This window comes from Denticeps clupeoides, chromosome 5, assembly GCF_900700375.1.
Source record: "Denticeps clupeoides chromosome 5, fDenClu1.1, whole genome shotgun sequence".
NCBI lineage: Eukaryota > Metazoa > Chordata > Actinopteri > Clupeiformes > Denticipitidae > Denticeps > Denticeps clupeoides.
Window position 1 is genome coordinate 29,929,482 of NC_041711.1, and position 25,415 is coordinate 29,954,896.

The window sequence follows — 25,415 nt, forward strand, 5'->3', positions numbered from 1 at the left end:
CCCAGTCACAACCTGATCAGTCTGCTATAGTCAGGCAGACAGTACAGCAGCATCTGGTCCTGGACAAGCAGACCACCAACTAGTTGATGGTCTACTGACTTGCCTGCAATTTGCCCTGTCGCACAATTTTGTACATTGAACTGTACATTGTATAACACTGCTTAAAAAAATAAAGGGTACATTTAAACAACACAAATTTACAAGACAAAGTTAATCACACGTCTGTGGAATCAAACTGTCCACTTAGGAACCAAGACAGATTGACAATCAATTCCACATGCTGTTGTGCAAATGGAATACACAACAGATGGAAATTATAGGCAAGATGTCCCCAATAAAGGCATGGTTCTGCAGGTGATGACCACAGGCCACTCCTCAGCTCCTATGGTTTCTGGCTGATGTTTCGGTCACTTTTGAAATGTGCCGGTGCTTTCACTCTAGTGGTAGCATGAGACACGGTCTACAACCCACAGAAGTGGCTCAGGTAGAGCAGCTCATCCAGGTTTACTGTGTGTCAGCATAGTGTACAGAGCATGGAGGCGCTACCAGGAGACAGGCCAGTACATCAGGAGACGTGGAGGAAGCCATAGGAGGGCAACAACCCAGCAGCAGGACCGCTACCTAACTTTGTGCAAGGAGGAACAAGAGGACCACTGCCAGAGTCCTGCAAAATTACACCCCTGAGAACACCAAGATTGTCAAATTCACCACTGGAACCCTGTGTTCCTCACAGATGAAAGCGGGTTCACACTGAGCATGTGACTGACGTTACGAGTCTGGAGACGCCATGGAGAACGTTCTGCTCCCTGCAACATGACTGGTTTGGCAGTGGGTCAGTAATGGTGTGAGGTGGCACATTTCTTTGGGGGTCCGTACAGCCCTCCATGTGCTCGCCAGATGTAGCCTGACTGCAATCAGGTACCTAGATGAGATCCTCAGACTCCTTGTGAGACCATATGCTGGTGCGGTTGGCCCAGGTTCCTCCTAATGCAAGACAATGCTAGATCTCATGTGGCTGGAGTGTGTCAGCAGCTCCTGCAAGATGAAGGTATTAATGCTTTGGACTGGCCCACCCGTTCCCCAGACCTGAATCTAATTGCTTTAGTCCAGATCTGCTTTAGTCCAGATCTGGGAGGAGATCCCTCAGGAGACCATCTGCCACATCATCAGGAGCATGCCCAGGATATGTTGGGAGGTCATACAGGCACGTGGAGACCTCACACACTACAGAGCTTCATTTTGACTTGCTTCAAGGACATTACTTCAAAGTTTGATGAGCCTGAGTAATTTTGTATCGGCCTCTCTAATTTGGAGTGTGACTCCAAATCCAGACCTTTATGGATCATTGAAATTAGAATTCCATCAATAAACATGTGTTTTTGTTGTCAGCACAGTCAACTATGTAAAGAACAAAGTATTTAATAATAATATTTCATTTATTCAGATCTAAGATGTCTTAATATTCTGTTCCCTTTATTTTTTGAGCTGTATGTGTGTATATACACACACACACAGACAAGCACACACACACACACACACGTTTTGGTAACCCACTGCGTGACAAAATTTGCATACAAGAATTTCACTTACATGCACTGTACAGGATTCAAACTCAGTATGTTTGAGGTGTGATCCTGGAGGTGGTGGCCTGGTGCAGTGTTAATATACCTTTATATATACATTTCAGTGAATTTATCATTATTGATGGCACAGGCAATTAATTTGTAAAAGAATCATGTTCCCACGTGTAATGGCCGCCCCAGAACTACCTGAACCCTGTCAAGACCCTTGGGATCTCCCTTTACCTGCCAACATGAAATCCAAGTGAGAGAACTAATACAGTACTCTAATGAGTACTGATTCACAGCAGAAGCATTTTCTAGTTCATACACACTTCTTAATAATCATTTAAAACAACACTATGAAACTGGTTATTCCACACTATCCCAGGTCACAGGGAAATATTCTTGAAAATTAAAATAGGAGAGCAGAATAAACCTTAGCACAATTACAGAGTTTCTTCATTTTGTTTGATCCCCAACCCAGACATTCACATCCTTTATCTTTTCAGCTAAAAACAGTGGTCACCCTTGAGCATGCTGCCCTCTACTGTTCCTGACCAATTATTGCAGTTTGTATAGAACTTAAAAAAATAAAAAATGAAAGAAAGAAAACTGTTGTACTCAGATTGTACTTTATATCATACAAAAGTAAAATCAGTGCCTTCAGAAAAAAACTCACTTTAAGACTAAAATAATATGAACGTTACTGTCTGACATCCATCAAATAGAATAAATAATCTCACAGCTTTATTTCTCAAATAAAATAGTAAACCAAACCAGTTTCATACATAAACTCAGGACACAAACACTGAACACAACACATGCTCTTACTGCCTTGCTATACATTGCTGCCAAAACCACCATTGTTATTAGCCTATACACACACACTAATGACATGATTCGCATCTGCCAAATAACTGTATTAATGTTACATGTCCTTTAGCTTTTTTCCTATAATGATGACTGAATAATGGAAAAATATATTTATAGAATAGTATTGGGGCTATGACCAAAGCAAGCAGTTCAAAATAAAATAAACAAAAAAATGACATATATTACACAGCCATTTACAAAGTGAGACCAGTTTGGTTTTGGCATTAGAACTTTTTCCCACAATCTAAAAATAAGTACCGTGATCAGCTTCTTTTTTTTCTTGCTGTTGCTGTTTGGTAATCACTCAGTGAAAGACTGAGCGATTACCAAAAAGATATTCTGGTATGAAAGTGGATTCTGATGTGCAAGAAGACTTTTGGAGATAAAGTAAAATGTTTCCAGTGGAGAAAGAAAGAAAAAAAAAAAAAAAAAACTGGCAATTGGAAATAATAATAATCTGGTTCATACAGTGTCTAAAGCAAGCCCAGCAGACATGCTGACTGATGCTTGACAGTTTGAAAGAAATGGCAGCCACAGTGGGGAGAAGGCTGTACCTTCACAAGCAGTGTAGTGAAAGTGTGAAATTCCCATCACCTGTGTTTAAATGAGGTAAATATACATAACATTATGAAAGCTATACATGTGCTGAAATTGCAGACCATCCGTCTCTGTCAGTTACATTTTACCTTGATCACAGCTCAACAGTCTCTGAGTGAAAAACGATGTTGTGGTCGAATCCTATTAAAACACAGAATATTTACAGCTTGATGAGTAGAATGGGAAGATTCTTCTGTGAATCTTAAACAGAGGTTGCTGTTTTTGTTCATTTCGTGTCCTCCTTTGCTTGGGTGCCACTTGTCCACATGTGCATTCAAATTCTGTGGATTGCGGAAATAAAACACACTCTTTGAGGACTGAAATTGGTAAAATTTTATCTCTGTCTACAATGGTTTTTGACAAAGAGGTTAATTCAGTCTCAATATGGTGCCTTTTCCAAACTGCAGGAATAATTCCAGGTTGAGATGCATAGTTATGTCACAGGCTGCCTTCAGATGGTTCCTAACTTCACTCGGAAAGAAAAGGGGCCAGACACTAACAAGTGTAAAGGGAAGCGGGTGTCCTAGTGTAAACTCTTCCTGACAGATCCACTCACGAGCAATATACCTCTATGACGACCTCTACTGTCCGAAGCATGTGGAAAAACACGAGTTTTACCTAAAAAGGGATTCGCTTTTCAGACACATTGGCTAATGAAGAAGACGGGTAGAAACGTTACTAGTTCCACTCAACTGTAACAGCAGCCACAAGGCAAGGGAAGAACGAGGCACAGATATGAACCGGGCTAGGTCAGCCACTTCAGGCAGCACTTGGGGGTGGTTGTAGATGGATCATAGTCTCAGAGTGCAGAGTGAGTCCGGGCACACAGACCGAAGCACTGTGAGGTATAGCAAGGTACTGACACTGAACAGGCTATAGAAGGAGGCTGGCTGCTGGGCCTTGTGGGTCAGGGCCTAAGGGAGTTTGTCTCCCTGGTCCACGGCTAGGATCAGCACTCCAGAGGCAGGAGGAAGCAGCGTCTGCAGTCCACAGCTTTGGGGCTCGGGGGCTGAGCTCGCTTCTTTTGCAGCTCGTCTCTGCCCAAAGAACTGCTCAGGCGAGAGTAGGCAGCCTTGTACTTCTTATCAAAAGCAGCTGGGAAACAATGAAGGAAATTACATACATGTTAGAAATCACACAAAATGAGGTGACACAGGGTTCAGAAGATGATCTCTATAATCAAACAACTGCTGAAGCATGTTATTAAATCTACATTTGAAAACAGACAAATCAGGGGAACATACTAACCAACATGGTCTTTTCCCATGGCAGCCAGGGTGAGGAATAGGATTTCTCTGTACAAGCTCCTGTAAAACAAAATTTAGGGACTTTTAGGACCTTTATAAATGTGGTGGGGACATTACACATTCCAAAATGGTACACTGCTTCAGTATCTGTTAATGAAACATTCAAACAATTTAAAGTACTTACCTCTGTATCTTTGGATTGCCAGGTTGCTTGGCAATGGTATCCAGGAAAAGGGTGACTGCCTTGTGTACCTCATTCATCCCAACCCAGCGCAGCACCTCCTCCAGGAAGCCAAGACTGAAGGGATGATTGTGTTTCCGCCAGCCATGTCTCATGGGCATGCCACCTCCAGAAAACAGGAACATTAAAAACACATATACACAGACCAGCCATATAATTATGACAGGTGGGCCGAATGACTTCAAAAGCTTACAAAGCTTACTGTGTATTCTCCAAAGCATGTAAAGTGGTGGCCAGTAGTCAGTATCTGGCATGAGTGTGTCCCACATAAGTCTCACTCTTACAACTGTGTTCGCTACACTCTGCACACAAATAAAAATATTAAATATATTGTGATATAAACATAGAAAAAAGAGAGTGTATCATCTTTGATAATTAGATACAATTGAAGAATATGAAGCTCCAAAGTTAACCAATTCTGCACAATAATAATAAAAAATTCCAGTGATCAACAGTAATACAAAAAGATAGTTACAGATGCAACTTTCCAAATCAATAAAGATTTATAAACTATATAATTATATAAAAAGTTGTTTTTAAAAGTTTTTCCTCTCCCATGAAATATGAAAATGGGTTACCGGTGTAAAGTGAGAAGCCAGCTGCGATGTGTGCAGGAGCTGCAGCAGTTTGCTGGGAAGACCAAGCCGCTGAAAGTACCAAACGAGGTTCCAGAAGATGATTGAGTGGTTGTCGAGCAGCTGGGCTTGGGAGAGGACCATTTCACCTTCATTCTCCAACAAGCTTTCCAGCTCCTTCCGCAGCACCAGTGGGCTGAGATATGCCACTGTGACCAGAGGGGGACCCCCAATGAATGAGCCCTAAGGACACCGAAGTAATAAGCCAACTAAATTAATCAGTCCATATTTGAATCCCACTGGAGAACAAAAAGGATGTTTAATTGAGTAAATTAGGATAAAATAGAATAGAAAAGAAATCAGAGGGCTCACAATGGTGTTGTTGCTGCTTTCTGAGTAGCCACTGGTCTCAGAGCTGGAATCCTCACTGACACCATTATGCAGATGTGGCTGGATGCAATCCTGTCCACCAGGGGGCTTCAATGCACTTTCTACATCATCTTCTGTATTCCAGTTGTTGCGCTCTAAGCTGTAAAATATGAAATGCTCTGACTTTTCTGATAATAATCTGATTGAATGCAATTAATTTTAAAATGGTCTGGTCACAAATCAAACCCTGTCCTGCTAACAATCAGGCTGAATTTTCAGAACTTCCCATATGGTCTAGCAGGAGTCTAGCATGGGAGATTATGCGAGTTTATCTCCATGGGGAAGTGGTGTTCTAAGGGGTAAGGAAGCGGACCCGTAATCAAAAGGCTGGTTTAAATCCCAATCTGGCAACGTTACACTGAAGTGCCACTGAGCAAAGCACCGTCCCCACACACTGTTCCCCGGGCACCTGTCATGGCTTCCCATTACTCACTTAAGGTGATGGGTTAAAAGCAGAGGACATTTTGTGTGTGCACCGTGTGCTGTGCTGCGGTGTATCACAATGACAATCATTCCCATTCACTTTCAGTCCTCATACATTTTTCAGACCTTAAAATAATTATTAGAATTAATATGATGAACATTCAACTATGATATACTAATTAGACATAAAAACAAACACATAATCAGCCAAAAGACATTAAAAGTGTATTCAGGTGAGACCTTGGTTATTCAATTTTTGTGACTATATGATAATATTTGTGAGATTATTCAGTAACGCAGTCAAGCTGAATGAAAACTGTACCTGCTGGCATTGAGATCAGAGATCTCAGCATTGAGAAGGGGCACAAAGGTAGCACCACAGAAAGGGCAGTTGGTGTTGAGATTGGAGTCATCTGATGACCACCCAGCCATAATCTCTTCATCATACACCAGAGAGTTGCAGCTCCGACACAGAGAGCAGCTTGACATCAGCACCTGTACACAGCACCCAACAAAAGGCTGATATTAAAACCATCCTCATCATCAGCTAAGTAGGTCACTGGCTCGTTGATGCTGATCCAATCTCTGGCATGCAGTTTCTTATTGAGGGACAAGCACCACCCCTTCTTTGAAGGTTTATCTGTGCTCAGCATTTAAAAGCATTTACATTTACGGCATTTGGCAGACGCCCTTATCCAGAGCAACTTACAACGTGCTTTCAAGTTACCATCGATGAAGAGATCAGTTCCGGTTCATTAGGACCCCAACTATGAATACAATCTTTTTATTTCACTCTTGTTGTAGATTCTGTACACAAGTTCGACAATAAGAAAGTTACAATTTAATCTAAATATTCTTTAAAGAGGAAGGTCCTGAGCTGTCGTTTGAAGGTGCTCAGTGACCGAGCTGTTCTGACCTCGAGGGGGATTTCATTCCACCACCGAGGGGCCAAGATGGAGAAGAGTCTAGATGAATGTTTTCCTTTACCCTTCAGAGATGGAGGGACCAGGCGAGCAGTACTGGAGGCTCGGAGTATACAAGGTGCAGTGCGAGGTGTAATAAGGGCTGTGAGGTAGGATGGTGCTACTCCATGTTTGGCTTTGTAGGCCAGCATCAGTATTTTGAACCTGATGTGTGCAGCTACTGGGAGGCAGTGGAGGGAACGTAGCAGAGGGGTTGCTGCATTTGTTATGAGTTGTAGTGGTCAGATGGTACATAGCGGTAGACCAGCTAGAAGGGAGTTGCAGTAGTCCAGTCTTGAGATTACTAAGGACTGAACCAGTAGTTGGGTGGCCTGGGTTGACAGATAAGGGTGGATTCGTCTGATATTGTAGAGAAGGAATCTACATGAGCGGGAAAGATTGCTGATGTGAGTCGAAAAGGAGAGTTGGTTGTCTATTGTTACTCCAAGGTTGTGGGCTGTTGCAGAAGGAGAGAGCTGTGAGTTGTCCAGGTAAATAGCAAGATCCTGATGTGGTGAAGAATCTGCTGGAATGAATATTAGTTCAGTTTTGGTGGGATTGAGTTGGAGGTGATGGGCTGACATCCAAGACGAGATGTCGGTTAGACATGCAGAGATTTTGGAAGCAGCATGTAGATCAGAGGGAGGAAAGGAGAAGATGAGTTGTGTGTCGTCAGCATAGCAGTGGTAGGATGTCTCCTTACTGAACTCCTCTGCCCCCCCATACACTCCTGATAATCGCTGTACTACCCATTTTTGCACATAATCATTACACTGACTTTTTTTATAAATATGTTCATACTTATTTTCCATCTCCTGCACATATCACTTTATGTATATACATAACTTATTTGACCTGTGTCCTGCACTTGCTGCTTATTGCACTTCTGGTTAGACCTAAACTACATTTTGTTGCCGTGTACTTGTACGTGTGTAATGACAATAAAGTTGAATCTAATCTAATCTAATATACTGAAAGACTAAACCCAAGAGAAATTGCTTCACTTTTACCTCAAATCCTGCCCCTTCCGGCACTGGGTCCCAGGATTTTCTTGGTGGAATACTTGGAAGACTGGGAGCTTCCAATGGGTCAACATCGCTTCCAACTGATAAAGAGCTCTGTTAAAATAAGATAATCAATTAAAACTTTTCATTTGGATATTCTTTATATATATATTCACTAAACAATAATTTGTCTAGAGCTTAAGTATCAGTTTCAGCCCAGTTATGGCTGTGCTTCTTAATGTCAAAACATCCATATCAGTCACTGAAGCCATCCACACAATTTGTTGCAAAATTTACTAATAAAACATACTAATATTATAATGATTATCAGTTTTTTATTGGTTGGTTAAAACGAATAAAAATCTAAACTTTAATACTTAAAAAAAAATTCATCATTCATACCAAAGGTCTCACGTAATATATGGTATGATCTCATAAATCATAATTTATTTGAAAAGACGAGTTGAAAGTACTTCTGAGGTAGCAGTTACAAGGCGCTCCTTAGCCTTCAGCAGCGTCTCAGTCATCTGGGCCTTCCGAGACTGCCTCTGCTCAGAAACTCTTCGACTGCCTGATCCTCCACTTCCTCCTGCAGGTTTGCGGTCATCCACGCTGGCAGCTCGTCGCACAGACGCTCTGTGACGTGTGGGGGTCAGAAACTGTTGAATCTTGCCAGCCAAACGTCGGCTTGGTGACGAAACATTATTAGAGTTCTCATCCACCTTCCGACTTAAACTCTCTTTGGCATTCTCTTGCCTAGAGGGAAAGAACGATAAAAAAATATTAGAAAAGTCCTGGATTCTCAAAATGCAATCTGAAATTGACTCTTCTTTGTAGATCATACATGTAGGTCATAGATGTTCTCCACCCTACTAGTCCTAAACAGAGGCTTATAACTATAGAAACTATTTCAGATATGGTGCATTTTATATAATACATAAGATGATCCTTTATTTGTACAATAAGTGGGAAACATACAACACCACATTTACATAACATCATCTGTATTCTGTTTTTTTTTTTGGTCACATCACCTCCTCTACAGAAATACAACAATGTTCTCAAGAGATGCACCAGCGCTGACCTGCTGACCCTCTCAAGGGGCTGGCAGCGGCAGTCTGGCTCAGAGTCTGCTGTCTCAGCATAGTCCTTGTAGAAGGTGGACAGACACACATCACTACGCCGCACCAAGGCAACAGACGCAGGTCTCATTGGAGGAGTGCCACTGTCACGGGGACCAACAGGGGGCTTTCGAGAAGCGGCGTCATCATGAGTCGCATTATTTAGAAGAGCTTTCCTGGACATCTTGCATTCTGTCAGGAACATTGGGTGAAATAACTAGTCATAGTTATTACTAGACATAACTAGTAGAATTTTGAATTCTAAATATGTTTATTGATTTATAACATTAGTTATAAAAAAAGACTCACTACCATCCGAAGCACTCATGCTGCTCAGGCTGTTACTTTTCACCATGGGGCCAGTAAGTGATTCGTAGCTTGAACTTTCACTCAAACCACTCCAGCTTGACTGGCGAACCAGTTCTGACTGAGGGCGGAGCTTTGAGAGGGCATTTCCTGTAAAAAAACAAACAAACAAACAAACAAACAAAATTCTTAAGTGCCCACATTGTTCCTTTATTTTCAACAGAGAAGAGATATTTACACTCTGGTACACACCTGGTCGAGAACCCACAGAATAAAGCTTGTGCCTTTGTTTGAGTGGCTGTCTGAACTGTGCAACTGCCTTTATGACATTGCGTAACTTTGCCCAGCGGAGACGTGCACCCTGACTGGTAGAGGGCCACTTGCTCTCCAGGACAGCCTAAAGAGAAAAATCTGAAGCTCACAACTTGCCATAACAAGTAAGGCAGCACCACGTGACCATGTGTAATGAAAATACATCAGGAGACCAGAGCAGCTATAAAAATATTTCTGTGATGACACAGGATCGTTAGGGGGTCTATACAAATAAATTGAAAGCAATGGTGTATTAAAGGTCCTATGACATAAAAAAAAAAAAAATCACTTTGTGAGATTACTTAACATTAATACGAGTTCCTCTAGCCTGTCTGTGATCCTGCATTTAACAAGAAATGTTAAAGCTTTGTCCATTCTGCTTTAGAGGCAAAGTAAAATTATTTTAAAAATGTGCAGGGTGCTTCAAGAAACCAGGTAGGGTGTTGTAAGGGTAGGGTGTGGCGTTTGACCAACCATGGGACTAAATCACCAAAACAAATTTACAAGCAGCGAATCATATGTAGAAGATACTATAGACCAGAAGTTTGCTGACCGCTCATTTACCGTCCAAGCTCAACCAGATGTACCAGAAAGCACAGCAGCGTCTATACTTCCTCCGAAAACTAAGAAGAGCAAGAGCACCAGCCCCCATCATGTACACATTCTACCAAGGAACCATCAAGAGCATCCTGTCTAGCTGCATCACTTTGTGGTTTGGAGCCTGCAATGCGTCCTGCCAAAAAACTCTCCAACGCATAGTCAGAGCAGCTGAGAGAATCATCGGTGTCCCTCTCCCCACCCTCCAAGATATCTACAGCACACGCCTCACCAAGAAAGCCTCGGCATAGCAGCTGATCAGGCCGTCAGGCCGTCAGGAAGCTCTCTCCCGGCTCTGCCTCCACTCCCCTCACTCCCCTCTTCCGCTCCACAAACTCTCTGAACTCCAACACAAACACACACACAAACTGACCGAGCACCAGTCACTCTGTGCAGCATTGGTCTGCCAACTACCTCACTTTTGTCACTTTTACACTTACAAGCTCTGTTGCACTACATGGTTTGCACTCTCCACCACCATGTGTCCTTATTTGTATATTGTGTTTTTAAAATTGTATTTATACCTTTGTATTTAATGTTATTGTTGTATTTAATGTTACTGTTTGTATTTAATGTTACTTGTATGCACCATGGGTCTGAGAGTAACGAAATTTCAATTCTCTGCATGTCCTGTACATGTGGCAGAATTGACAATAAAGCTGACTTTGACATTGATGTGCCACACAAGGTGCCAGTGGCTAATTTGGTGTTCTCTGGCAAATCTCCACTTACTCATAATATAAGTCACATAATTTTGCACAATCTGACATTGTGTTTACATGACGCAGCACTTGTAAACATGAAAGTGTGCAGTGCACTGAGACTGGTGGATTACTGACAGATTGAAGGATTGTCTCATTTGATTTCATACACAAAATGCAAAACACATATTAGAAATGTGCCAAATTATTTAGACGTTACCAGTAAACAAATGTATTGGGTCTGCGGTACTTTAAGACCTTTAACTCTGGATTTAAGGATTACTAATCATTTTAATGATATTTGCTATATAAATGCAAAAAAAATTATGTCATGGGACCTTTAATATATGCTCCATCACTCCACAAGTATAATCAGACAACTTGCCTTATTGTAATATCCATAGGTGATGGTATTAGGAGTTATGCCTGCTTTCTTCATCTCTAAAAGTACCCGAACAGCAAGAATTGGTTGTCCATACTGACCACAAAGCTGCATCAGAATGCGGTAGCACACCTAGGAAGTGTCAAGGGACAAGAATAAAGTCAGTGACAAATTAAAGACGAACTCTACATACAGAAAATAATCACTTGAAAAAAGTCTTGAAGAAAAGGCAAAATCAAGCTTGCAATGAACCAGGTTAATCTCAATGTGGTAGCTATGTTCTCATCACTGAAATCTACGCCATACATCATCCAAACCTGTCCTTATGGTAAACATTAGTATTAATTATTAAATTACTAATGGCAAATAAAAAATAATGACAGTCGGGTAGAGTGACTTCTCACCTCATCAGGCAGCACAACTTTGCGTGTCTCCATGTGCTTCAGCACCTCATAGGCCGTGTGGAGGGTACGGACCTTCGCACTTTCTGCCCGCACAAACGTGGGCAAGTAGATGAACCACAGACCATAACAGTGTCCCAGCAGGCACTTGGACCACATGTCTGGCACAGAAGCATACTTCTGGGCTCTCTTCTGGGCCAGCTTTATCTCCTGCGCCAGAGTATTTAACAAAATTAAGCTTTGACAGGAGGCTGTGCTAATTACACCACTGAGTGTGACCTTAGTCTGAAGTTGTACTTTCATACAAATTCATTAACATAAAGCACTCCTGAAACTTTTTGTTAATTGAGGACATTTAAGTGACACACTTTTAGTTTGTGAAATATTTCTAAAGCAAACAAATAAAGCTGTCATGACAGCAAGTTCCCACCTGTTTAGTCCGGCGTGGAGCAGGACTGTTGGGGGCACTTCCCTTGGCGGGAGTGCGCAGCTGGTTTTCGTGGCGGTCAAATAACTCTGGCTGCAGTATGGGGAAGGTCTCATAACTGCAAACACATCACACCAGAAGAACAATGGTCATCTTGACTGCATTCATTCATGGAGACTTGCAGACTTAAAAAAAATGTGTTAAAGGATGTGCATTCTTTCATCTGCATTTACCTGTAGATAGCTGGGCATTCGGAGCCATCAGCTTCCTGAGGTTCTTCAGGGGGCATGATGAAAACGGTATGTTCACCACTGTGAGACTCGTCAAGGTCTATCAGCCGAACCTCCTCCGGTTTCTCTACATCAACCTGAAAGAGTTCATGACACTGCATTGTCATAAATGGTCCAATCACATGTGTACAAATGTATAATTTCAATAGCATATGAACACATTAGTGTACACATTAATATTCTGACCTTCTGGACGCATTCATCAAAGAACTCTAGGCAGGCATGTCTGTCGCTGACAAAAGAACATTCCTCAATGAACTGGGTAAACATCTGAGTTTTAGTGAGCTGAGAGTAGAATTTCTGCTGTGTGCGATCCCGAGACTTCAGGAATCCTGCAAGGTTTAAACCACCCTTAATTCACCCTATACCATCCATTTTCATGGCTTGTGTCATATTCATGCATTGTGTCATATATTTTCATACCATGTAGGTTAAAGAGTGAGCTGCAGTCCCTGGTTCTGTCGGAGGGGGCCTGTGTGATGGGGAGCAGGTAGGTGCGGTAGCCCCGCAGCAGGCAGCTCATGAAGCGAAGGAAAGCTTCCTGGATCTCCAGCTCCAGCTGCTTCTGGCGTCCATAGATCAGATCGTAATCTGTTAGCAAAAATTCCAGAGTGGCCTCCTCCTGCCCAGGAGTGTAAACTGGCCAAAGCAAACAAGGCATGATAATATCAATCAATATGCTTCAGAGCAACAGCCCAACTCATTTGCATCATCACATGTTAATTTGCAACAAAACCTCCAGAGAGACAATATATCTGATTTCCTTACAGGAATTCAGCTTTTATTTTTATATATACACACACACACACACACACACACACACACCTCAAGGTGAAACAAATAGATATTTCTATTTATGTAATGGAGAATTTAGACAGACCATAAAACAAACATTTAATTATAAGCAAAGTAGCAATATTTCAAGTAGAACAATCATCTTTTTTTGGAACGTATGAATTATGTATGTAACCTTCTGCAAAACAATTCCAGAATCCAAAAAGGGAGTCTTGTGTTTTTGTATAGACTCACTTTTTTCCAGTGTCTTATGCAAATTGGATAGTGAATTCAGTAAAATTTTGCCATGTTTCCTTGGCATTGACCTCCATGACAATGGCTTCTTATCTTCTGATCTGTGAATGAAGAATGTTATCATTATATCTGAATCGAGTGAGTGAAAAACCTGCCTTCATGAAAGCTGTCAGATTCACAAAAAACGCAATTTCTTTCTCTTCTAAATCACTTGCTGCCAAATGGCCAAAAAAGAGACTCACTGGAATATTGTGTTGGTGTCCAAATCAACACACACCACATCGGAAGGGGGGTCATAAAGGTCAAAGTAGCTAGAGTGCACTCCCACAATGAAGGGCATGGGGGCACATAGCACATCTGCCAGCCTCAGTGGGCACAACGGGATATAAGGACAATGCCAGCGTAGTGGAAATGTCATCTGTGGGGGGACAAAAGGCAGAGAACAAGAAAAAGGTGAATGGCCACTGCAAAATTTATGTCTTGCCATGTTCCTTCCAAAAAAAGACCCAAATACCCAGAATTCAGATAACTGGCATTTAATAGATCACCAAAATCAGGTGATTAATGAAACATTCCACTGATGAATCAAGCACTGAAAAAATATATTTACATTTATTTTAGAGCAATTTTGTAACTATCACAAAATTATGCTTTGCCATAAACATATGTGTTGACTCCTACAATATCCCTGGTATAAACCTACATTTCTTACAAAATCACTGGATCTAACCTAAATTTTAAACAAGACTAAGAAATAAACAAATGCTTGTATGCATGTGTATTTCTTTAGACCAAACCCCAACAATAAGGCAGTAAAAAAACATCGTAGAGTCAAACCAATTGGTGCATCTCAGTCAGATGGGTTGTTATATTGTCATGCCCTGCTGTTTCCCACAAACCTCTTTCAACAGGTTTACTTGAACCAAACCAACAGGACCTACATCTCACGCTGCCGATCTCAGACTCTTACCTCAACTCATGAGGTGCATGCTCACTACTAGGCCCTCCCACTTATCACCCTCATATTAACCATTGCAGCACACAAACCATAAAACAACTTTATACAGTTTATCACAATATTTAACACTTAGATCCCACTCTAGTCTTCAATCAGTATTCAATTCCATTAAAGTGCTTTAGTATTTAAATATATTGTTTGACATTATATTATATTGTTGCACATAGTAAACATGTTTGTGGTCTGAACTCACAGACACCAGGGCTTCGCTAACAGAAGTCAGAACGTCAGGCCTCAAAGAGTGCAGTAGCAACTTGTGTTCAGTTAGCACCGCCAACAGCAGAGTGCAGGCGTTCTCCGGGCCCAGGTTCTGCAACAGTTTCACAAAGCTTGCACCACTGCAGGATAAAGTAAATAACAATTAACAAAAAACATATTTAATGTTCTATTCAGAAGAGCTATTCTAGGTTTGTGTTAATAAGAAAGTAATAGCTCCGTGAGATGAAAGTAAATTACATTTTCATACCTGAGTGGTAGTGGAGATGAGACTGGCTGGCACAGAAAAAGGTTGTCGTATGGTGACAACTGTATTGAAAAAAATACAACTGCATCTCAAAAGACAGTATACAAAAAGTACGCAAATGCATTGGCATTGGATCAACATAACACAGACAGCAAGCTTTGATTAACACCACCAAGCTTTGATTAAGACCACCATGCTTTGATTAATGTCCACCACAAATTACACACCACTTAAATGGTCAAATTTGACAACAAAAAGATTTCTTAGTGCTTGAGAAAGTATCAACTAATGATTGAATAACTATGCTAACTTTTCTTTACCCAGTTTTACTCAGGAAACTCCAGTGATAGCAAACTAACCAGTGATATCGTCCTGTGGAGGAAGTGGAAACCTTAAAATAGACATATGCAGAACACCAAGTTGCGCTTTACACTCAATACAATCAAAATGCAATTTAAAGCACAGAAAACAGACATACATCCTGTTCAAGAATACTTGCTCTGTTTTCTGCTTTTTCATTTATTACGAGTTAAAGTTTCTAAAAAAGACATACTGACGCCAAATAGCATTAAGCTACATATGTGGACAAGTCTTCCCAGATTCACCTCAATCATGCAATTTAAGCAATTTCAGAGTCAATAGGGACTGCATTAAAATGGTACTATTCATGTATGTTTTGATGATGTCATTGTATATTGTGTGTTTACTTATATAAGTGTTTACTTATATAACTAAACACACAAATGTCAAGATACATGTATAATGCAAACCAATATAACCATTTACATTTACAGCATTTATCAGACGCCCTTATCCAGAGTGACTTACAATCAGTAGTTACAGGGACAGTCTCAACTTAAGGTTAGGTGTCTTGCTCAGGGACACAATGGTAGTAAGTGGGATTTGAACCTGGGGCTCCAGGTTCACAGGCTAGTGTCTTACCCACTAGGCTACTACCACCCGCACCCTAAAATAACCAATTTAAAAGCAAATTCCGACAGATGTTATACTTCTATATATTGACCTGTATTTATTTTAGATACCAGTTCACATATACTTTGCATGAAACCACATCTGCAAGTCCCTATAGTGAAATAGATGCAGTTGGAGCATATTTTTAGCACCATGCAGCTTTCTGTTTGCAACAAGGTTAGAGTTAGCTTGTCAAAACTGAAAAAAGCAGAAAGAGTACGTTTTTAAGCAGGTCTATACTATTATTATATGTATATACTATACTATATACAATTATTATTAACATGCCTTACCTGCACCAGTATCCGCGGTCGCTGTGGAGAAGGGAAGGGGACATTGTGCATAAAGCTGGAGATGTGCCTTAAGGGAAAAATGGGAAATTGTTCATTTAATTATCCATTTAAAAATAGTATTTGTGAAATATGCAGCACTAAAATGTAGGATAAAGAGGTTCTCTGTGAGCCTTTTCAAAAGCAAGAATTTTCTGAAATCCACAAAAGATGTAATATATTTTTAAATATATATGTACAGGCTCATGTACATAGCACATAAGTGATAGGGAGCGTTATTGTCACTTGGTTGCAAAGTCTGCACATCTGAAGATTCATCCCAGGAAACAAGCACATTTTAAAGAGCTCTTATCAATTCTGCTAAAAAAAGAGGGATCAAATATGCATCTAGAATGATGGCAGAAGCTTGTTTGCTTGAGGTACAACTTGTTAAGGGATATTCAACCAAATATTAGAAAACTAGAATATCAGAACATTTTATCGAGACATGACTATATCGATGATAAACCCATTATAAAATTCAATCACAAGTAAAACATAGTAACACATTGAGACAGAGAATGTCTTCGGCCTATATTGGAGCACAACAGCCAATCATGTACAATGATGCAAATTTCCCCACTGCACACAAAAAAGCCATCTGGTAAACATTATAAAAGCTTTACTGTGTATAATAAAAGATGTTGGGCAATCAGGACATAATAAATCATGTTTTATATTATTATATTATATAATAGTTATATTATTATATTTTTTTACTTTTTATTGTATAATATTAGTATGACAATTTATCCTGATAATTCAAAATCATTCAATATGGTGGAAAAAATCATGATAAAAGATGTCCATATTGCCAGGAGTGGTGGTAGTGTGTACAGTGTGTCTGAATGGGATATTATCTATGTATGCATATATGTATAAAACATTTAATTAAACTAAAAAAAGAATGCACAATAGCTCACTTTTCCAGAGGCAGCACATGAGGACCAGATATGGAGTAGCGGTAGACGAAGGTGAGAAACTTCTGGAAGACGGTAAAGAAAGGCCAGTGGGACAACACACAAATGCTCTTCTTCACCTGCACAGAGCGGCTGGTGATAGGCCTGCGGTCCACCACACTGACCAGGCCCAGACACACACGCTGTCGTTCAGACAGTGCCTCTCTTGGGAACGCTTCATAAAACTGAATGGCAGCACCATAAACCTAAAAGTAAAAAAAATTATTGTGATTGTCAACAACTGCTTTTAACCATCACCCTTGGTGAGCAGTGGGCAGCCATGACAGATGCCCGGGGAGCAGTGTGTGGGGACGGTGCTTTGCTCAGTGGCACCTCAATGGCACCATGGCGGCTCGGGATTCAAACCGGCAACCTTCTGGCCACTAGGCCACCACTGCTCTTGAAACCTTCCTTGAAAAATGTAATCTAATCTAATAAGATAATTGATCTAATAAGGTAAAACAAGATCTAATTCTCTCATTCATTTAAATATGCATTCATGCTTACCTTATCTCCGAAGGCAGTTGTCAGGACGAAGGTTGAGAAGACAGGTAGCTGGTACTTGGTGTTAAGTGGCCAACTCTCTACAGTCACACCCATTGGCAGACAAAAGACTGGCACAGAGTCTGGTAGGGGGAAGGACTCCAGGTCTTCCTCAGGATATCTGCTAATGAGCCCTGAGTTTCACAAACAGAACACATAATGTAAAGCTCCAGCTTAAGACACTGAATCACAAAAGGGAAAAAGGTCAAAAATGTGGTGGTAGTAGCCTAGTGAGTAACACACTCGCCTGTGAACCAGAAGACCCGGGTTCGAATCCCACTTACTACCATTGTGTCCTTGAGCAAGACACTTAACCCTAAATTGCTCCAGGGGGACTGTCCCCTGTAACTACTGATTGTAAGTCGCTCTGGATAAGGGCGTCTGATAAATGCTGTAAATGTAAATTTAGATACATCCTTTTCACAGAAGCAGTTTGATGACATTTACCAATGAAGTATGTCTGCTGTCTGGTATTTTTAATTATAAGCTATAAACCGCAGCTTGAGTGCATCAATCTATTTTTAAATATTGCTGCCAATAGATGGTTCATATATTTAAGCATTTCTTTGTGATAAAGTCAAAAGCTAAGATAAAGTAAACATTTACACCATCATAGTGGATACCGACATTATATAACAGAAAATTCTCTAAACATGTAGCACTCTTATTTAGTTATGCAAATAGGGATTGTGCATGGACAAAAGTTAACTCACATTAAAAGACCTTTGACAACAGTGAATAACTTACCAGCCTCATATACCAGTGCGTTGGCCTTGGCTACTGCTCTTTTATAGCAGAGGTATAATGCTGGACCCCACTGTACACACAAGGCAAGCCAAAGGACAAACAGGATTAATCATCTTATTAAGGTTTATTGTGGAACATAATGAAATTAGGAAATAAACCACGCCTGAACACTGTACCATGCCAGTGTTGAGGTTCTTGTCCACACGACAGAAGGTGTGAGGGGCAACTTCCCCTTTGCTGGGCATGAGGAGGGAGATATCAGTGATCCCAAGCGTGTTGAGGGCCTGTGAGTCTGGAGCACGCCTGTACATGAGGAAGGTCCGGTGGGTGGTGGGGCTGCCATAGCTCAGGCTGGCAGAACGGCTGTAGGGGGTGGTCTCGATGACCTGCCATCCGTGCTTGGCGGGATCCTTGCCCTCATATAGAACTCTGAAGAAACAGAAACATCATGCTAGCAATTATACAACTCATGAGTACATGAACAATATAAACAAAAATAATTTCAGCATTACCTGAACATAATGAATAATAAAACTTACATTATATATCAGTGGTTAATTATAATACATTTTAATTAATTCATTATAATAAATTATAATTATGATAACATTTACAGATTCAAAAGTTTATTGATGTAGCTAAGGTTACGTAGTATTTTGAGTACATTTCAATAATAATAATAATAATAACTGAGCACAGTTCCCACAAAAAACAGTTAAGGTAACTGCTGCTGTCCTATAAATGAGCTGAAATTAAGAATATTTTATTCATTAAAGTTTTGAAGGCATGAGAGCAGTTCCTTCAATATAAAGGAAGAGTGAATGCTGACTGTGGCCAATACGCACAGTGAAGTGACACTAGCCTACCCCTTACCCCAGTTCAACAATGGGTGGTTTGTCGTGGCCTCTCCGGTAGCAGAGGTACATGTGTGGGTTGTTGATGAGGCCGGCGCTGAGCTCCGCCGGATGACCGCCCAGGGTTTTCTCTATGCAGGTGAAGCCCTCGGGCACCTCCTCCCCAAGGCCTCGGGCTATCACTGCCAGGTCAGTCACGGGCTCCACGGAGCGGCCCCCTCTCGGCTGGCCCTCCTCGTCCAGAGGAGCCGTGCCTCCAGTCATGCCGGCCACCACAAAGTAGTCCACCAACTGAGGACATTTTTCCTCAGTCATGCCGCCTGTCTACCCACCACTTCACAGGGACACAAGGAAAAGGAAAGAAAAAAGAGAGAGTTGGTCACAGGGGCATTTCAACTTTTTCTAAATATATGAAATATATATGAACTCAGTCTGATATTGAGCCAGTACATTAAAGAAACTATTACCTAACTCTGTCTGCATCTGCCCTACAGGATTGAAATGTGCAAGTGTCAGCAGTTCTTTGGCGTCATTTCTCCTAACACAACCGATGACAGTGTGAGGACACCCCTGCGCTGCATCCCGGGATTCTTCCATTAAAATTAACCACCGTGGACTTCATGAGCTGGCCAAAAAGTGAAAATGGAAAAAAAGGAGCAAAAAGGCTAATGCCCATGGTCAAACGACAAACAGGATATTCTCACCATCAATCTGTTTCCTGTCAGCCTCCCAGCACACGTTTACAGTTTCATAATGACAGATGAACGGACCAACGTACAACGCGCACACACAATGAAGACCATTTCTCTCTACAGAGTGAACTTTTGTTTTCCCAGTAAAACACATGATTTGTGCATTAATACAGAAACCAGCTGGGGTTATCTACTTAATTATCTACTTTCAATTATGCTAAGAAATATTCAGTTTAGAATATCAGAATAAGCCAGGCTCGTTGAATACTGGTCTCTTCACAATGTTGCCGGGTGGATTTGCAACATCCTTCCTTACACTGCTGCAGCAGCAGAGCCGTGCTCATTTGGGGCTCTGTGCTGATCCCCTTTCATTCAGCTGTCTGGGCCTGGTACTGAGGTCTGGTGCAGGGTGCTCAGCCATGTCAACAAAGTCGGATTCTTCTCCGGTTTCACATTAGTTTAGGCCAGAGCAGCATGGCCTGCAGCAACATGTAAATGTTTGTGTCTTCTTCTTCGTCTACGGGTATGAAACTCCTACCTTTAAGTCAGGTCTGTGTCACATTCTAACATTCACACGCCAACCCGAGGAAAAAAGGAGAGATTTCGAAGAGACGTGTGCATGATGGTGACATCATAAGAGATGCTCACACACAGATTAAACAAGCGGAAATAGAAAAGAAAAAGGAGGGAGGGAAAGGCGAGGCTGATTTCACAATCCCTAGCGCATTAAAAAAAAATGGCGCGTAAGAGGCCAAGCTGCGTTCGCCCACATACAGCGGACACGTCAGAGGCAGGAGACTCTGAACCCCTCTATTACAGTAAAGTCCTCCTGCAGACTCGGCAGCTGCTGTAAAATTTGAAGAACAATAACCCAACAAGAAGTCACTACCACTCCGTACAAACACGGGAAACTTTTATAAATGTATTCTTTATTCATTCTTCCTTTCGTGTTTGCCTCGTATTTCTGTTCATGCATGTTACGGTCTAACATAAGTATTTTTAATCGACATGCCCTAAGCTTATATAGAGATTATATAAGATAATGATGGTACAAAAGATTACATAAGACCATGATGCTACAACACATTGTTTAAAAATGAATACTCTCATTTTCATAATATTAGGAATTTAAGGGTTAAATCGGAGTTTACAATTTAATGGGTTTTCAATATATATTTCATAGATTTTCAGATTCCTCAAGATTTTAACAACCAAATGTTACTGAACGGGTCCAGTTTGTTTTCTATAAACGGCCACATCTATGGCATGGCCAAAGGCAACGCATTCAGCATTTTTCAGCATTTCTGGTACAGTGACTCCCATTGCAAAGCAGGATTACCACAACACCACCACTCTGACGAAACAACCATTTAGCACATACGGAAGACTCAGAAAGCCACTGTTAAGCCAAATTTTCCTAGTAAATGAAAGCTCTCAAGCGGATCTCTTTTCTGTAAGATCTATTTACGCTAAGCAAAATAAAACTGAGTGCACATTTTGCTCAAGACAGATTAAGGCCAGAATGACATGCATCATAAATATCAGACATTAAACAATTAAACTATTTCAATGAGTTCAAAACTCTAAAACGAACATGGACACTGAGCAAGACACTATAACAATCCTAAATGTGTGCAAATGGGCTGACATTTTGAGCAATTTACATCCTTAAAACCTATATATTTCATTTGGTTGTCAATAATAATACTACTATCACATAATTCACCCTACACACGCTCTACATGTTGACATTGAATGCTATGAAATTCTGCACATACATTCAATACCAGATTGTATCAGTCTTCCAAACAAGCCTTTCAGTAATAATATGCCATTAACTTGGTTCTCAAACTGTAATACACATACCAATGGCGCTACCACTGGTACCACAGTGCTCTCGCGCAGCATGCAAACAGATTCCAAAATGATTGGTCCTATTCAAAGATGGTGGTTTAAATGCAGAGTAGTCTCTAGTAATAATACTCTCAGTGCAGTACAGATCATATCCGCCAACTTCCTGATAGTTAAATAGACCAACACATGCTGGTCCTATCATTTGTATGATTAGCATTATAAATATGGATATTGTAAAAGATTATTTCATGCCACTCTATATCAGCTCTCTACATATCAGCACTCCAGAGAAACAGGTCCTCTATTTACAGCCGACTTCAAAATAACGTCTTGCGTTAAGTGGCACTCAGGCCTACGGGGAAAAAAAAAAAAACAGCACTATTAAAAATAACTAGTCTTATTCAAGACCAACAATAGCATCAAGCTCCATGCTGCTCCAGCACTTTATACTGGCTCATAAATACAATTAAATAACAGCACTATTAAAAATAATAGTCTTATTCAAGACCAACAATAGCATCAAGCTCCATGCTGCTCCAGCACTTTATACTGGCTCATAAATACAATTCCAAAAATGAAGTGGGCGCTATTAAAAAGGGGCGAGATGTAGCCCGGGCGATTCCATCCGATTGCTGACGGAGCACTCACAGAACACACTGCTGATTAAAAGGACCATTTAGTTACTGCTCCTGTGGAGAACACAGGATTGCCTTTAGCTGGGAAAAGATCACGAGAATGACCTACAGCCTGTGGCACTGGAGGGGAGAAACTGGATCTGTGTGAGTGTGTGTGTGTGTGTAAGTGTGTGTGAGAGAGAGAGAGAGAGAGAGAGAGAGAGAGAGAGAGAGAGAGATAGAAAGAGAATGAGTCTGAGTGAAAATAAAGAAGGACGGCGAAGGTTAAGCATCCAAGCAGCAAAAAACGTGATGGAGACAGAACAGCAGCACAGATGGAAGACCAGACAATTAGAACCAAGAGGAAAGGTGAGTAGTGCACGGGAAGTTTGATTTTGAGAAGTTGTCACTTTTGACCGTACCGTATGAAGAACAGCAAACTTCTCATTCTTTATTAAACTAACGTGAAGTGCATTACCATTAATCAACAAAATCACTGAAGTCCAAAACATTAGATGTGATCGCCACACATTTGGAGAGAACCGAAAACCACCATATGGATGAAATGCAAGTGTTCCATCTATTATTAAGCCCAACTTCCCGTTTTTAGCTCGGGCTACAAATTGCAGGGGTTTTCTGTTCAATTTCACAGCTGTATAAGCACTTTCAATGCTAAGTAGGAACTTCCTCAAATATTTCAGAAGGCTATGAATGCAGCAGCCCAGCAGAGCTGCCCGGAAAACACACGTGAGCTGCAACAGCGAGCTCACAAACCCCCTCGTCACATATAAGAAACCATAAAACCAGTACAAAGAAAAATCACGTTTCATGAAAAATATACATAAAAAATAATAATAATAAAATTGTAGTGCACACACTCTGAATTAAACCATCACCCTTAGGGGACGGGGACGGTACCTCGCTCAATGGTACCTCGTCGATGGTTTGAAATTGGAACCCACAACCCTTCCTTATCCGTAATTTTCATCCGTCATGGACATTTTCTGGGCTCAGCAAAATATGGCAACAAGCTTTATTTTGCAAAATTTCACTCTGCCCCCCCCCCTCCAAATGTGGGGCGTTCATCTGCCAGCCTCTGACAAGAGAAAGCATGTCACTGCGTTTACTTTAGTAATGCCAAGAATGACATCTTGGCACTTCCAACAGCTTCTTCAATACGGCATCGCCATTACTAACCAAGCGCCGAAGTGACATCACCTCAATCCCAAAATGAGTAAGAGCCTGTGCCCACAAACGAAACGCAATAAATCCGAACCAATATATCAACAGCAAAGGCTTTGCCCTTTTCCGATTGCCCATGGTTACTTCTAGTTAAAGGTCATTGACTCTGTTTCAGTGATCTGGTGCAGCAGTCATGTGGAGCTTCACACTGTGGTAACACATCATTTTTATCAGACACCCTTATCCAGAGCGACTTGCAATCAGTAGTTACAGGGACATGTCCCCCCCACCCTTGCAATTTAGGGTTAAGTGTCTTGCTCGGGGACACAATGGTAGTAAAGTGGGATTTCTCGCCACGTCTCCCCATCTCGGTCACTAGATTAACCATTTGAATCCCCCCCCCCCCAAAAAAAGTCCACATTTTGTCCACTTTTGTAGGGTGGTAGTAGCCTAGTGGGTAACACACTCGCCTATGAACCAGAAGACCCGGGTTCGAATCCCACTTACTACCATTGCGTCCCTGTGCAAGACACTTAACCCTAAGTTGCTCCAGGGGGGGACTGTCCCTGTAACTACTTATTGTAAGTCGCTCTGGATAAGGGCGCCTGATAAATGCTGTAAATGTAAAAATGTAATGTAATGTCCAGACTTGTGCAAGAAACATGACGCGATGCGCTTGTGCAACGTCCCGCCACACGCGTCCCTAGAACGGGCGGCTCCAGCACGACGTAACAGTATTGACAGCGTTGGCGTTTGCCGGGCTGCAGCAGCCCGAAACAAGGCGGGCATTGACGCGCAGCAGCGGCGTGCCACCTACCGCCGCTCCCGAGGGACCCCTCGCCCGGTCCGCGACGGCGTGCGCCCCCGCCGCGGACACGCTGGGCCAGTAACGGGGGAGCCCCGGAGCGTGGCGCCTGTCAGCTGCCGGTCCTCCACCGCGTCCGAGGGAAGCCGTGAGCCGGGGGGGGGCCGAGCCGTGACAGCCGCGCTAACTGGGGCGTCGTGCTAACTGCTTAGCGGGCGCTAGCGCAATTGCGTTCGTTTTTGTCGCCGTGTGGCCGGGCGCGTACCTGTTCTTCTTACGTCGGCAGTCCTGGAAGCGCCGCACAAACCCTCATGTTTCGGGGACTCGTGTCGCACGGAGGACGTGCGCGTCCATGTTCGAGCTCGTCGGTGCCGGTAGAGGTCGATTCGCGCCGTGTGCGGATATAAGCTGCCTAGCTGCTCGGCACCGTTCAATGTAACTGACGACGTGCGCGTCGTGGCCGCAGGGGGGCGCTGTGCCGTCTGCGGGGCAAACTGTAAATACACAGACCTGGAGTTTTTTTTTTTTTTTTTTTTTATAAACAGTTCACTGCTTTATTAGTTGCAGTTTCGCCAAATAATTTTAGCAGACCTGCATAAACATGTCAAAATATATATATATATATTTTTAAATATAGGAATTATACAATTTGTATCTGTTCCATTTTAATAGTGCCATGAAAGGCAAGCCGCTCACTCTTGATTTTGTCATACGCTTCACTCAATTCTCAGGGACTATTCTGACACAAAGAAAGATTTCAAACATGGTCAACTTTCCAGAGCCATACAAGTATGTGTGCAAGCAAAACACACTCCTCAGGGAAAACCTCAAGTTTAATTTGTCCAGATGTGTCAAACATTTTTATGTGAAACATCTTTCAAGTCTTAGTTTTTACTATCATCAT

General features: G+C 41.7%; 1 protein-coding gene across 4 annotated transcripts; it reads right to left on the reverse strand.

The window, feature by feature from the left end:
- Positions 1-2,180: 2,180 nt before the first annotated feature.
- dennd4b (DENN/MADD domain containing 4B) lies at positions 2,181-24,945 on the reverse strand. Of its 4 annotated transcripts, none has more exons than XM_028980785.1 (29): positions 24,777-24,945; positions 19,384-19,698; positions 18,687-18,939; positions 18,511-18,580; positions 17,728-17,897; positions 17,185-17,426; positions 16,226-16,292; positions 14,964-15,022; positions 14,691-14,835; positions 13,722-13,897; positions 13,480-13,580; positions 12,874-13,089; positions 12,637-12,782; positions 12,394-12,527; positions 12,164-12,278; positions 11,737-11,943; positions 11,336-11,464; positions 9,593-9,737; positions 9,347-9,490; positions 8,998-9,226; positions 8,387-8,669; positions 7,920-8,027; positions 6,270-6,442; positions 5,468-5,624; positions 5,099-5,338; positions 4,723-4,822; positions 4,464-4,626; positions 4,281-4,339; positions 2,181-4,127 (listed from the first exon to the last, which is right to left on the reverse strand). In XM_028980785.1, exons 2-29 carry the CDS (start codon positions 19,677-19,679, stop codon positions 3,982-3,984), a joined length of 4,473 nt encoding a protein of 1,490 aa, XP_028836618.1. In that variant the 5' UTR covers positions 19,680-19,698; positions 24,777-24,945; the 3' UTR covers positions 2,181-3,981. The 4 variants fall into 4 exon arrangements, with proteins under 4 accessions (XP_028836618.1, XP_028836616.1, XP_028836617.1 ...); XM_028980783.1 differs by having other exon boundaries at positions 4,714-4,822; XM_028980784.1 differs by having other exon boundaries at positions 9,344-9,490.
- Positions 24,946-25,415: the final 470 nt, after the last annotated feature.

Bases quoted from the DNA above. Each gene is read 5' to 3' on its own strand.
- dennd4b (XM_028980782.1), bottom strand. From the start codon at position 19,679: ATGACTGAGGAAAAATGTCCTCAGTTGGTGGACTACTTTGTGGTGGCC. The intron at 16,293-17,184 runs GTGAGCTATTGT...TTTTCCCTTAAG, and splicing joins CATGTGCTGCCTCTGGAAAA to GCACATCTCCAGCTTTATGC. The intron at 9,491-9,592 runs GTGTGTACCAGA...GTTTTTTTACAG, and splicing joins TTCTGTGGGTTCTCGACCAG to GAAATGCCCTCTCAAAGCTC.